A 15,807-nucleotide genomic window follows, 5' to 3' on the forward strand; every position below is an offset into this window, starting at 1 on the left:
AAAATCCCTATAAAAGGCAGTTCAGTGATCCAAAAAATGCTTTATACATTCGGATTTTCCCAATCTCTCAACAGTGATGATTTCCAAAAAAGAGTCAGTAGTGAAGGCCACGAATTTTTTTTTTTTTGCATTAGTTTGAAACATTGAAAAATCAGAACCTTTAAAGCATCTTAGGAATGAGAGATGAGAGAAATGTAATTGGACCAGGGTAGTGGTGGTGGGGAACCAAGGGAGACAAAGATCCAAATAAAAATGTGACTCAGTTACTGATGTGGATAGTCACAGAGTTGATAAGAAATATTACAGCAGACCTGACAATCTAGAAGGGTCATCAGGAACACAGTACAGGGGTCAAAAACAAATGAACCCAAAACAAAGCCCTCAAAAACAAAAATGGCCTACTAAACAACAACAACAACAAAAACTGCAACGTTGCAACTTGTAAACAAGGAAAAAAGCATTTCACAGATTCAAAGTTCAATGAAGTAAACGTCTTTAAATTATTTTTGTCAGTTCAACCCTGATTCAAAAGTATGGCTAGATAAAAAAGAAAGCCTAGCCGCTGACATCCTGAGCCTTCTTCAGGAAAGCAGCATAGTCAAGACCTTCTTGGCTCCAGACACCACGCAAGGAGGAGAAACTGTCAGTCTTGAATCCCATCTCAGTCTCTCCTTTCTGCACTCCTGGAATATTCCACAATTGCTTGAGTTGCTATAGATTGAGACGTGGGGAGACTGGAGGGGGAAAGGCAAATTCTCGGAGGATGCTCCGGGCCACTTCCACGTTATTCTGGGCGATCTCTAAGGCTCTCTTGACTTCTTCAAAAGCATATCCTTCTCCCATGAGTTTTGCAATTTTGGCATCCACGTTTTCTAATGCCGCCTCAGGCCCATGGGGTTTTCGATGGTGGATTTCGGGTGCAGTCCTTCGGGGCCGTGGTTTAGGAGGTCTGGCTGGTGCTTGAGAAACGTCTGTGTGAGTTTTTAAAAATATGAGATTAAAACAATGGAATGAAAGAGCACAACATTCTTCTAATAGCTCATTATTACATATTTAAACATTATTTTTCATGAACGAGCTTTCTAAATTCTTTTCGCTATGTTTGTTGTTGCATTAATTTGCCTTGTTTCTATTTTAACATTAGAAAAGTTTGGTAAAGATGTTCTTGGAAATTCAACTGAGAAATTAACACAGATTTAGCTCCAATTTCACATGTAGTTATTGAAAAAAATGGGCTTTAGGGAGGCTTATAATATAGCAATACAACTGCTTTCACTTTTATTTTTTGTTAACAGGAGGCTTCCGATATAAGAAACTAGCAAACATGAAGATATTCCTAGAAGGACATTCTTAGGAAAATGAAGATGGGAGGCATCACTTTCCCCAATTTTAAATTGTATTACAAAGCAATAGTCATTAAGATAGCATGGCATTGGAATAAAGACAGATCCTCAGATCAATGGTAAAGACTTGACTATTCAGAGAATGTTCCCCAGACTTAGAATCAATTAATCTTTGATTAAGGGACAAGAAAAATAAAATAGAGCAGAGCTCTTCAACAAGTGGTGTTGAGACAACTGGTCAGCCACATGCAAAAAAGCGAACTTGGACCTCCATCTAACACCACGCACAAAGATCAAATCCAAGTATATTAAAGACCTTGATATCAGATCTGGAACCATAAGGTATATAGAAAAGCACATAGGTAAAACACTCCATGACATTGTGACTAAAGGCATCTTAAGGAGGACTCACCACTGTCAAACAAGTAGAATCAGAGATAAACAAATGGAACTACATTAAACTGAGAAGCTTCTCACTTCAGAGGAAACAGTGACTAGAATATGAAGGCTACCCATTGGAGAAAGTATATACTCAATACCCATCAGATAATGGACTAACATTTAAGATACATAAGGTACTGACAGAACTTAACAAGAGAAAAAATTTAACCCCATCAAAAAATAGGGAGAAAAAATGAACACACTTCATCAATGTAGAAGTATAGATGGCCAAAAGGCACATGAAAAAAAAATGCTCCACATCACTAATTATCAGGGAGATGCAAATCAAAGCAATAACAAGGTACCATCTCATGCCACAGAGACTGGCACACATCACAAAGAACAAGAACAATCAGTGCTGCTTGTATGTGAGGAGAAAGGAATTCTCATTCACTGCTGGTGGGAATGCCCTCTTGCCTAGTCTTTTGGGAAAACAATACGGAGATTCCTCAAAAAACGGGAAACTGAGCTCCCATTTGATCCAGCTATATCACTCCTAGGGATATACCCTAGGAACAAAAAAGCACAATACAACAATGTCTTCTGCATGCCCATGTTTATTGTAGCACTATTTACAATAATCAGAATCTGAAAACAACCCAGATGCCTAACAACAGATTGGTGGTAGAGAAATTGTGGTACATACACACAAGAAAATACTAAGAAGCTGACAGAAAAAAATGAAGTCATGAAATTTTCCAATACATGGATGGACATGGAACTGTTATGCTGAGTGAAATGAGTCAAGGGGATAGAGATAAGCACTGAATAGTTTCACTCATCTGTGGGATATAAGGAAAATAAAAGTATGATAATAATATCCAAAGGCAATAGAGATGAGAGCTGGAAAGACCATTCCATGATATAAAGCTTACTACAAAGTTTTTTGAGTGCAGTTAGAGAATTAACTACACCAAAAACTATCATGAAATCTGTAGTACGTGAGAGAAATAGAATGCCTGTCTCAAATACAGGGAGGGATTGGGGACGATGGAGATGGGGAGCACTGGTGATGGGAAGGTTGCACTGGTGAAGGGGTTGTATTTGTTTATGACTGAAACCCAACTGCAAACATGTTTGTAACCATGGTGCTTAAAGATATTAATAATAAACAAAAAGTAAACAAAAACATTTTTGTTTTCTATAGAGTAATATCTTTTGGAAATACAGCTACACAAATTGCTATAAAATATCTATACCGGGGCCGGGTGGTGGCGCTAAAGGTAAGGTGCCTGCCTTGCCTGCGCTAGCCTTGGATGGACTGCGGTTCGATCCCCAGGTGTCCCATATGGTCCCCCAAGCCAGGAGCAACTTCTGAGCACATAGCCAGGAGTAACCCCTGAGCGTTACCGGGTGTGGCCCAAAAACCAAAAAAAAAAAAAAAATCTATACCTAGCTATTAATTATATTTATTTACAAGAAAATGTTCATTTTAATTTTTGATAAAAGAATCTAATGTTTCTTGCTCTATGATATAATTTAAGGTCGTTATTTTTCGATTATTTCCATTATGTCATATAGACTATAAATTTTATAGTTTGATTTTAATCATTTCCTAACACTATCAATAATTCTAGCCAGCTACCTTTAATCAGTTGCCACTCAGTTTATGTATTGAAAGCCTTTCTCCTCTGATTTTTTTTTTTTTAGGTATGAAAAGTCTTTTAGAGTATTTAATACAAAAATAATAATTTCCTTGTATTCTACTGATAAATTTCTAATATTGTTAATGCTGAGAATTATTAACATAATTTATCATTCACAGTGTCAACTGTCTTTGAAAAGAACAGTTTTGAATGTCGGTAAAGTTAGAGAGCTACTAGGGCAGCTATGGACAATTCTAAACACTACAATGGACATTTAAGTCTTCTCTTTCATTGGGAAGCAAAAGAAATGAGCATTTAAATGCAAAGGCAGACTGCTGAATGAGATTTTCAGTCATATAACAAAGGATTACTATTTAAAATATAAAAACTCAGTAAGTCAACAAAAACAAAAAAATAGAAAAAAATAGAACTCAATTATGAAAGGTAGTAGAGGAGCTAAATTTGCACTTTTGCCAAAGGATTATAATGGTCTCTAGACACATAAAATGTGTTTTTCATCTCTTACAACAAAAAATGCAAATCAAAACCACAATGAAATTTTATTTAATATTTTTTTAGAATAGCTATATTCAGAAAGTCCAGAAACAATACATTTTGTTGAGAATTTGAAGACAAATACATATGCACTGTTGATGGAAATGTAAAATGGTATGGAGGTACTTGAAGAAAATTCTAAATATAGTAGTACTGAACAATTCCCTCTTTGGTATCCAACCAAAGAATCTGAAAATATAGATTGAAAAAGTACTTATATCCCTATTGGAAATTAATAATAAATATAGAAACAACTCAAAACCATAGAGAGCAAGTGGAAAAAAATTGGGAATAGGTCTTAAGGTTTTCAAAGACTTCACTAGTAAACCCATCAGGGCATAGACTTTTGTTTGGGGGGAGTCTTTTGATTATGACTTTGATTTCCTTAATAGTAATTGGCCTGCTCCAGTTCTCTGTATTCTTTTTGTTCAACTATGGAAAGCGATAGGAGAGATTAATCCGCTGCTTCTAGGTTCTCCAGTTTGTGACACAAAGCACAGGACTAGATGGGCTTACAAGTTAATAGTTCCAAATCTTTAAAGATTTGCTCCTAATTCTTCTCAGCTACTTTCAGAAAAATCAAAGAAAGACATTTCTCAGGAGTCAAACATCATCCTGATGTAAAAAGCTTATTGGAATATTATAAAAAAGATATAGACCTAAATCATTGATGAACATAGATCCAAATATCCTAAACAAAATAGTCATCAGCCAAATCCACAGTTATATAAAAAGCTCATTACATACCCTATCAGTATAAGGAAAAGTAAAAATTATATGCTTATATCAAAGGATGTAGAAAAAACATTTGATAAGATCTAACACCTATTCATGGTAAAAAATATTCAATAAAATGAGAGTTGAAGAAAATTTCAATACAGTTGAAGCCAATTACCACAAGCTTAAGCGCACATCATACTTAAAAGTGGAAAACTGAAAGACTTCCCTCTTGAATTCAGTTACAGGAAGGTTGTCCACTTTTACCACTACTATATAACACAGTACTGAAAATCCTTGCTATAACAATTATGCAAGGAAGAAATATCAAGGGCACCCTGCTCAGGAAAAAAAAAGATAAATTCTTACTTTTTGTTGGTGGGAATAATAGGAATACTGGAAAAATGATGGAAGGAAGCATAAAATCATATAAATAGTAGTTCTGTAAACCACAGTGTTTAAAATTTTATTTTAGATTAAAAGCAAGGAACAAAGATAATATAAAGAATTTATAAAACTGAACAAGAAAACAATGATCAGCCCAATCAAGAAAGGGGAAAAAAGAAGTAACAAATACATAAAATACATATGGTAAAAAGGATATGAAACGGGGGAATTACTTAATTTTAATTCTCCAAGAAAGTCAGATATATAGCTTCCTTCCCCGTTTCCTAGATATATAGCTATATATTTATACTACACCTCTTGAAGTAGATGTAGTATTCAATGGCAAACTAAATATTTCACATGAGGTTCTTGCTATTTCCTTGATTTTCTCATCTTTGCAGGAATTAAAAAAAAATATTTCACTGACCATCCAGTGATGCTCAGTGCTTTCTCCCATCTATGTGCTTAGAGATTACTCCTGGTAGGCTCAGGGGACTATAATTGGTGTCAGGGATTAAACTCAGGTTAGTACTTGCTTTGTAAGTTTGCTATCCACAGTGTTTTCATTTTCATCCTGTATTTTGAAAAAACATGTTGAGTAAAAAAAAGTAATTTTTTGTTGTTGTTGTTTGTTTTTATTGGCCATACCCAGCAGATCTCAGGGGTTACTTTTGGCTCTGAGCTAAGAAATCATTCCTAATAGTCTCAGGGCACCTGCGGATTCCATGGCTCGAACCTGGGTTGGCCACATGCAAGGCAAATGCCCTATATGCTGTGGTATCACTCCAGCCCTAGCAAACAGTATGTTTTATGAGAAGAATTATAATTTTACAGTACATTTTTCTTATAAGATAGCTTTATTGATACCAAATACATTATTTTACATTAGTCTAGGTACTTATCTGAAAAGTTTTTTTTAACATTATTTCCTTCAAGAATTTGATTATTTTTACTTAAAGAGATGCTGCAAGAAATGGTCTATTCTTACTTTCTGATTTTTCAAATGGATCTTTTCAACTGAAAATAGTGTTTCAAAGTGTTTCAAAGATTATAAATAAAAATATCTAAATCTTCGAATGACTGGGAGTAAATTGGGAAGAGTAAAAAAAAATCAAAGTAAAGTTCCTTGTGATTGAGCTGTAAAGTGTTATAAGTTAAAGTACTTAAACATTGTTTTACAGATAGGTCTCAAGAAAGCTCACTGTTGATTCAGAAATTATGGAATACAACAAATCTATGAAGTAGAGTTTTAGCTTAACTAAAAACAAGAAAGAGGACAAAAACTTGCAAAGAAAAAAAGTTACCATATTTACAACTCTGAATAACTATGCCTCACATATTACTCAAAAATGTATGTTCAATAAAACATAGGCATGAATTAATCTTTCCTTCTACTCATACAAGAATAAGTGCCAGACACTGCAAGGCCACTGGTTCAGTTTTCAAAAATCGTCTTCAAACAGTTGAGAAACATTCTTCTAGATACCTGGAGATACAACCGCCAGCCAAATACCGTTCCTGTCTTCAAAGTGTTTGTAAAATCTACTATTGTATTAATAGCTAGAAAATAAATGCATTTAAAGCACTGGCAGGAGGCAAAAAAATACAGCGAAAGTGTCAAAAGTAACCAAAAAGGAGCTGTTTTTAGACACTAGTCTGGAAAAAACCTCCCAAAGCAGCAGCAGCTTCATATTAATCCTTATTGAGAATATTACTTGTAATTCACAATTCACACACCCAACACTTAACTGGCTGATTTAGTGAGACATTCAACAGTAGCCCTACAAAAGCTCAGAAATTTAATAGTTAGGTGCTACTAATAATTCTAAAGAGATATCCTCCTTCAATGAATAATCTCCTTTTTCAATAGCCTTTTCAGAGATTTCTCCTTTTTAATCAGGCACACAAAAGGTAGAGAATAAAACAGATCTGGAGGAGAAAATTTGCTTTACCGAGTGATCAAAGATAATACCAAGGTCTGCTTTCTACTCTTTTATGAGGCAATTTTGTATGCACTCTTCAAATACTCACTTTATAAGCAAAATACATAGATGATAAAAATACTTTCTTAGGCTGGCAGTGTTCATGCAATGAAATGGTGAACAAAAAAGTGCTCAGAAAAGCCAAAAAGGACTATTCAAATCTAAGATATTATTATTACTATCATTAGCCAAGTCACCTGTAGATGAAGGAAGTTGATCATAGTCCTGTGACATTCTGTGGGATTTGACATTTTCAGAAGGTAATCTCCTGGCAGGAGGCAAAGGAACTTGGCTATTTGCTGCATCAAAAAAAGGATCTAAAAAATAAAGACGATTTTTAAATTAAAACAATGAACTCTTGTCATTTGTGTCAAGAAAATCATTCTAAAAATTCTTTCAATTCCAGACCTTTTGAAACAGGGAAATAATGGGCAATTTTAAAATTTTAACCATATTTTAATCTTGTATACTTTAATCACTTGCTTAAATATGCTTTCTCTTTTATTTCTAGAAAACACACTACCAACTTTATATTTTGAAGATGACTTATGTGGTTATAAAATTGCTACTGATGATACAGTCTCTGATTTTTATCTTCTATTCCAATCTTTTATAATAAAGATAAATTGACTCTTTATTATGCATGCAAAATTACTAACACACTCATCACCATAATACCTAAAATTTATAATTAGGTAAATTCCTGAATGTAAAATCTCCTCTCCAAGAGGAAACATGTCTGACATAGAGGACAGTGGGAAGGAAAGCAGAGGGGAGGGTAGAGGGAAACTGGGGACATTGGTGGTGGGGGAACGAATGTGCACTGGTGAAGAGATGGGTGTTGGACATTATATAACTGAAACTAAATCATGAACAACTTTGTAACTGTATCCTATGGTACTTCCAATAAGATAATATACCAGGAATTTGAAAACAAATCTCCTCTACATATAGATTATTGCTATTAACATTAAGATTTAAATATACATGAGAATATTTTAACTATTTTTGAAAGGAGTCATAATCTAAAAAAGTAAACATATAAAATGGGAATAAATTAAAATTCATTTTACAACTTCTGATAATATCTATTAAATGGAAATAAAGATCGTAAAATATTTTATCTACAGTACTATATTAAGTTGCCTGGACCATAACCTACGTTATTTAGAATTAGTAGCATGTAGTTTTTAATTTCATTGATATGGTAGCTTTCTGAATAGTTGAACATTACTTCTGCATTTTTTTTACTAACAAATTATTTTTTACTAACAAATCATTTCATTTCAGCTTCAGACTTCTATTCTCCTGGTGCATATTATTTTTATGTCTGTCAGTTTTGCTCTCTCTTTCTCTTGATCAGGGACTTTAGCACTGTTCATATTTTTCATTGTTGTTTAGGGACCAGGGAGATATTCCTGGGGATATCCATTCAGCTGAACCCAGCTTCAGTTCTAGGGCCAGGAGGTGTGAAATGCAGGAGACCATGTGGTACCAGGTTTGAACTTGTGAGGTACATATAACTCCTGTACAATTTCCCTGGCCTTACTCATTATATTTGAATTATATCTTCTAACACAAACACCATAATCAGCACAATTACATTGAATATTCAAATTTTTCATAAAATTTACAATATACAAAATCTGAACTGTTTGCAAAATAAAAGTTCAAACTGGAAATATTAAATAAAACATGATTTTATTGTTTTAACTTCCAATTGAGGACCAGAAATGACATAAAGATAGTGGTGGAGGGTCAGAGTAAGTGATTTATCAGAAATACTTTTTTTTTTTTTGGTTTTTGGTTTTTGGGCCACAGCTATGATGTTCAGGGGCTTATTTTTCGGCTATGCGCTCAGAAATCGCTCCTGGCTTGGGGGACCATATGGGATGCTGGGGATTGAACCCAAGTCCGTCCTGGGTTAACCGCATGTAAGCCAAATGCCCAACTGCTGCTATTGCTTCGGCCTAGAAATCCTTGCTATTTCTAATTAGGTAAAGCTATTTCTGAGCAATACTATTTCTAAGGCTGGAAACGAGATTTTTTGGGGGGAGGGGTCACAACCAGTGGTGCTCACGGGTCACTCCTGGCTCTGTGCTCAGAAATCACTCCTGCCAGGCTCCAGGGTCCTTCCTGTATTGGCTGTGTACAAGGCAAATGACCTACCACTGTGATATGGCTCTATTAAGCAGTCATAGAAGAATACAAAAGGCACAATTGTATGATTTTGCTCCACTAATGTTCACTTAAACTGTGTGTAAATATCGTTATAACAGTAAACAAACTCTGATTTATATTTCAGTTTTGAACCTTCGCACTTTGAATCTAGCACTTCATGCTAGTATACCACTGATCAAATATAGAGAACACTGGGCTTTTGAACAACCTATAAAATGGCAATGGGAAAAAGTTAACACTGGTAAAGGGTGGTGTACATTCAATGGCTGAAACAGACATCTTTAAAACCATGGTTCTTAAGTAATCCATTATTAAGAAAAGAAGTCTTAATGTTTCCATGGGAAAATGCATATAGCAAAACTATAGTAATGAGTATGATACATGTAAATAATTTTTCAAATAAAGTATGTATATATAAAATAAAATATGTAAAAATAAAATAAAATTTTATACTAGTATTTACATTTACATAAGGTAAATATAAAATAAGGTATATACACATATAAAAATAAAGCATAATCTAATCATAAGTATGTTTGTGATTGTATAATTAAAAAAGTACAATTAAAATTGTAAAACTGCATTTGTTCAACTTTAAAAAGGTATGATTAAAATAAACACTACAAATTCTTTAAAAATTGTCTTTATTCTGCTAACACCCTTTGTTTTTTTTTAATGCTTATGGTCTTGACCTAATTCCATTAACCACCCTGGCTTCTAGCCCCTAGAAATATTTTTAGCCTATTATTTAGCAATCTTGAAAAGCACTGGAATAACAGTGTATATGGAAATAAATGGCTGGGTTATGTTCTTAGAAAATCTGATTTCGGAAATGATGGGTTAGCACAAACAATTTTCCTTTTTAACAAGATGCCTGGAGCTGCTGCTGGCCTAAGGATTGTGCATTGAGAACCACTATTCTGAAATGCTCAATCCTTCATCACAGTTCTCTCCATATTAATTAGAAATCTGTAGGTAAAACCTGCAAAAGGTTTGCGTTCCGTTGGCAGTTGTGCCATGCTAATGTTTTGTCAAGGTTGTAATCAACAAAGACTAAAGTCCATGACTACCATGGATGAGCCTTTGGGTTCAGAAAGGTTGAAATGAAAAAACTTCCTCATTCCTTTTCATCAACTGTTACTTATGACCCAGGTTGTCTTTGTAGTTCACTCATGCTACTATATTTCTGGATCCAAATGGAAAAATTCATTTATCTAATTTAAAATGTCCCTTTTGGAGTTCATTGTGAGTTTAAAATTGGATAAGGATTTCCAAAGAGATTCCAAGTTAGACAAATAGCGAAAGGTACGGCGAGGGCTGCCAACTATGCTGTGTATTTGTGCACTGCACAAAGACACGGTCTCATGGGAATGAGGGGATTTAAATACTGCCTTGGCTTGATTCCCTGAGCACTGGCCTTGGCAGAAAGTGGACGAAGGGCTGCCTACTTCAAAAAGCCAGCACGAAAGAAGAGCCTCCTTGTCATTCAGAGCAAAGCATATATATGCGAGCACAGTTAGCCATAGATTTGGAGGCAGAAAGAGTGTAAAATCTGGGATTTAAGATATGTGAGCCTTGCCAGAATAGATGGCTCATGTCTAACAGTGAATATCACTCTTTTTGCCTGAAGAAATCTTATATGAAGGTTTAAAATATAAAACAATGAATAGAGCATCAGAGCTGTGCTCCTGCTTTGCTTCCATTCCCCCTTCATTCTAAGAAATCCCAAGGCTCTTCTGCAGACACAGAACTTTCTCATGTAAAATAGCTGAGACATAGGCCAGAGCAGTCAAAGTTTAGAAAGATAGAGTAGATTCAAATTTGCAGAGTAGCAGAGGTGGGTTTTATTAAGCATTTGATACAACCTCACGAAAAAAATCCAATCTTTTTTGATGACATCAATCTCTTGCTTTGGAGAATTATCATTTTCTCAAAAAAAAAAAAACAATCTCAATAATGTCAAAAAAATTATCATTATACTAGGCTCTAAGTTTATAAACTGAGAGCAGCAGTGAAAACAAAAGCAGTAAAATTCTTAGCTGGCATAAGGTTTAGAAATCACTTTTGCTAACTTTTATGGTTCTAAAAATGTTGAGTTAATCTTTTTTAAGTGAATAAAATAGTTTTTATTAAAAGAAATTTACTTAGACAACTGTGAGAGGAGAGAAAGAAGAGGAATACATTCATGCTCAAAAGAGAAGATGGGACTCTCTAGAATGAAAAAGATTAAGTCCACGTCCAACCTTTTTTTTGAGGGGGGGGGGGCAGACCCATTGGTGCTCAGGGATCACTCCGGGCTCTGCGCTCAGATATTGCTACTGTGGCAGGCTTGGGGGGGGGGGGGAGCATTAGGATGCCAGAGATCAAATGCCTGTCTGCCCTGGATTGGCTACGTGTAAGGCAAATATCACCCTGGCCCCAAGTCCAACTTTTAATTAGCATTTCTGGAGTGTTCTTTAAAGGAGTTCAATTTTAGCAAATAACATTTTACCTCTTTAAAAAAATCAATGTATAAAATATTTTTCAAAAACATCCAAACATATATTTATGCATTGACAGGAACCCTCCTGTTCTATGCTATTTATAGGATGTATAGGACTTAAAAATATTTCTTTGAAAAGAAAAAGCTAAAAAGTTAAAAGAAAGCTAATATATGTGGTTTAATATGGAATAAAATTACTTGTCTCAATGGGCTTCATAGAGGAGCTGGCAGCAGATGAAGTATTTGTCATGTTAATAATGTAAAAGACTAGAAAAAAATTTTTTCTTGAAAGTATTATCAAGGGACAAGAATGGGATTAGAATACTTCCATGTATAAAAGGAGGCAATAGGCTTAAATGTCATTGTGGTAGCCCATGGCAGCCATACCCTACAGTGCTGTTGAGATCCCTGGAAGCTGAGTAAAATCAAAACATGCAAAACTATCAATGAAATAAAGGCCTTTACAACTTTCATTTTATCTAATGTAGGAAGCAGTTTTCATTTGGAAATGTATTTTAAGCAAGTAATATAAAAAGGAATTCCAAAAAAATTGGTGTAAACATTCTGCAAGCATACTGCAAAGATTTCAGAGACTGGAGAGATAGTTTAGAGGTGAAGGCACTTGCCTTGCAGGCAGCCAGTTCCAGTTTGATCCACCACACTTTATATGCACCTCAAAATAATTGCCCATATATGCTACATGGGTGTGATTCTTGAGCCAAGTTAGGAGTAAGCCTTGAGCACAGCTGGGTGTTGCCCAACCTTCCCTCCACCCAAAACAAACAGACAAAATGTATGAAAATGACAACTTAGTATTATAAACTATGACACCTCAATAGAAAATATGAAAATAAAAAGAATAATTTCTATGAAGAGTTTTACATAGCACATGAACATGAAGTATGATAATGGGATACAATTATATTTTCAGCAAATTCTTTTGAGATTAACAGGTAAAGGATTTACTTGTGTAAAATGTTTCATCAGCTCTTCAGAAGTTCGACTTAGTTTTTTCTTTATTTTTTTGTTTATTTATTCTGGTGTTGCTGAGGGGTTATTCCTGGCTCTGCGCTCAAAAATCACTCCGGGCTTGGGGGACTATATGGGATGCTGCGGATTGAACTCAGGTCCATCCTGGGTTCAGCCACATGCAAGGCAAATGCCCTACAGCCACACCACCACTCTGGCCCCTAGTTTATATTTTTTTAAAGGCACTATACTAGTAAATATTCTGCCAAGTAAATTGGGTGTTATTATTGGAAAGGGACACTGGAATGATCCAGTGCATTGTAGTAGCTTTGTGTATAATCGAGGGGTTCTTCTATTTTCTGTTTAAGGAAGGTAGAGTTCCTGGGGCCACCGAATGAGCTGAATGTTTTTCCCAAGATCAACTGAGTAGATACACTGAATAGTTAAAAACAAAGCAACAAAGTGTAGAATATTTTAGAAAAAAAAGTGGCTATTGAAGTTATATAATAAAATCATGACCCTAACACATAGCTACTAAAAATCTTAAACTTCATTTGCAAAATAAGGCACTCAAATCCAGGAGACAGAGTCCCTGTTTTGTTCTGATCTCTACTAGCTTAATCACATAACTCTCTTGGTTTTCAGAGATGTCTTTTTTACCCCCTCCCTTTTTTTTTGAGTCACAGTCAGAGGTGCTCAGGGTTACTCCTGGATCTGTGCTCAAGAATTGCTCCTGGCAGGCACAGGGGACTGTATGAGATGCTGGAGATGATGGAACCTGGGTTCGACCCAGGTATGCTGCATACAAGGCAAACGCCCTCCCGCTATGCTCTCTCTCTGGCCCCTCAAAGGTATCTTTTGCAACATAAGGGTTTTAGGAAACAAATACAGCAGCTTAGATGATATTTTCCCTATCCCAGGAGATATATTTTATTTTTGCTAGCAAATGATGAACACTGAAGCTTAGTTAACAATATGATCTCAAAGTAATTTTGCCTTTTTAAAATTTTTATTTTATTTTATAAAGAAATTCTTAATTGAATCACTATGAGATATGTAATTACAAAACTGATCATGACTGTCCAAAACCCATCTCTTCTCCAGAACATAATTCCCACTATAGATGCCCTCAGTTTCCCTCTTTACCCTCTCTCCTGCCTCCCTCTCTGGCAGTTTTCTTCTCTGCCCCCTCCCCCATTTTTTTTTCTTGTAGTCACTGGTTTGCAATATTATTACTGAAGGGGCATTATGCAAGAACTGAGTGCTGAAGGAAGGTAAAGTGATATGCATGATACCCTTCAGTAATTTTGCTTGTTTGTTTGTTCTTGGTTTTTGGGCCACACCTGGTGACTCTCAGGGGTTACTACTAACTATGTGCTCAGAAATGGATCCTGGCTTGGGGAACGATATGGGAGATCAAACTGCGGTCTGTGCTAGGTCAGCCGCGTGCAAGGCAAATGCCCTACTGCTGCGCCACACTCTGGTCCCAAGTAATTTTGCTTTAAGAGAAAAATTTCCTGTGACATTTCCCTCCTACCTGAAGGAAGAAGGAAAAGGTCCTGTCCTGAGGATGGTCGGCTACTGGAGCCTGGAGGTTTTGAATGTTCCACTAGACTGTGCCTTGCAGGAGGTGGGGGAGGTGGCAGAGATGGAGGGAGGGCATCAAAAGCATCTTCACCTGCATTTAAAAGAAGGTCAATATCAACGACAGAACTTCATTAATCAAAACACACTATCAGTGCAAAGTAATGATTGATTTTCGTTTGCTGCTCATAAGATCCTTGCCTGTAGGGTTTTTATCCAGCAGTTCAGTGAATTTGATAATGTGAGCTAATTATTTTATGAGTATTCCTTAGGGAGAGTCACAACTACACACATGTATGTGGAAATTTTTACTACCATCCCAGCCTTCCCTTTAAAAGCAGTATTGCAAGTTATGAGCCAATTTATTATTTACTTGTAACTTTCATTATACTAAGATCTGAGACATTTAAGCTAAAAATGACAGATCACAACATCAAAGTGGGACTTGTCATGTAACAATGAGGTCTGTTTCTAATCTGGACATAATATTAAAGCCACAGAATAATTTTGATTATCTTACAAAGTGCAATCTACTGAATTTTACTTTATTTAAATAAATGATTTGTCAAAATATACAGAGGGTAACTAGAATATAAAAATATTGTATTCATTTTATTTCTAGCTCTAAAGAGAAAGGAAACTTTAGTGGTTCCCAATCTGGGAACTTACATTTGCTTATTTCCCAGCCTTCTTAACTACAGAGCACTGTAATGTGCTTTTGGGTCTCATTTTTCCCCTCTACAATAGGTTATTATTTTGTTCACCTATTCCTAGTTTTTTTCTTACCTTGACTTTTCAAAAAGTCTAAATCTACATATTTTTGCCATCTATTTCAAATACTATGAATGAAAAGGTTAAATTCAATCAATGCTTACATATTTCAGTACTCAAAATTCACATGCATTTGAAAGTATTGATTTAAACAAAAACGATTTTATCATTCATCCAGATTGCCTTGCAAAAATATTATCTCTAAAAATCTCAAGTACTTGTCTAGCTTATAATATCTGAAACCATAGGAAAGAGGGTTCTGCTATCATTCCAGCCTTAAGCTTTCTACTATATTAGTCAATCAAATATTTTTTTTCCCAGTTCCTAAATGTCAGACATCACTTGAGGCACTTCACGATATGAATTTCAAAATTAGAAGTTCTGACCTAGGGAACCCAGGTTCCACAAGGAGATCTAAGGAAAGTTCAAAAATAAGTATGATTCAAGTATGAGACCTCTGAAAGGTCTCAAGCAGAAACATGCACTGGGAGAAAAATCAGGTAGTTGCATTTAGCAATATATGGCCAAAAACCAGGAAGGTAAAGGAGGTCAGGGAATTAAACACAATCAAACACATTCATCAAGTGCAAAGATGAAATTTTCTAGGCAGAGTCAGTATTACAAATTATTAAATGTACATAAAAAAAGCTCAAGGTTGATATACATAAATATGCTGAAACATTTACTCACTGCCCAATAATGGAATCAACATTCACAGAAAGCTCTGAAATTTAAAACTCAATCTCAGATTATATATGACCACATGTGAATATGTTCTTTTATCTCACCACAGGGAGTTTTATTGAACT

General features: G+C 35.2%; 1 protein-coding gene across 1 annotated transcript in view; it reads right to left on the bottom strand.

Moving 5' to 3' along the window:
• Nucleotides 1-415: 415 nt before the first annotated feature.
• The window catches only part of CBLB (Cbl proto-oncogene B), a 205,233-nt gene continuing 189,841 nt past the window's right edge, over nt 416-15,807 (bottom strand). The window contains exons 17-19 of the mRNA XM_049785680.1: nt 14,181-14,321; nt 7,209-7,328; nt 416-971 (exon numbers count right to left, since the gene is read on the bottom strand). Of these exons, the coding sequence (XP_049641637.1) occupies nt 712-971; nt 7,209-7,328; nt 14,181-14,321 (521 nt within the window). The 3' untranslated portion in view covers nt 416-711. The remainder of the gene's footprint in view (nt 972-7,208; nt 7,329-14,180; nt 14,322-15,807) is intronic.

This window comes from Suncus etruscus, chromosome 13 (genome assembly GCF_024139225.1).
Source record: "Suncus etruscus isolate mSunEtr1 chromosome 13, mSunEtr1.pri.cur, whole genome shotgun sequence".
NCBI lineage: Eukaryota > Metazoa > Chordata > Mammalia > Eulipotyphla > Soricidae > Suncus > Suncus etruscus.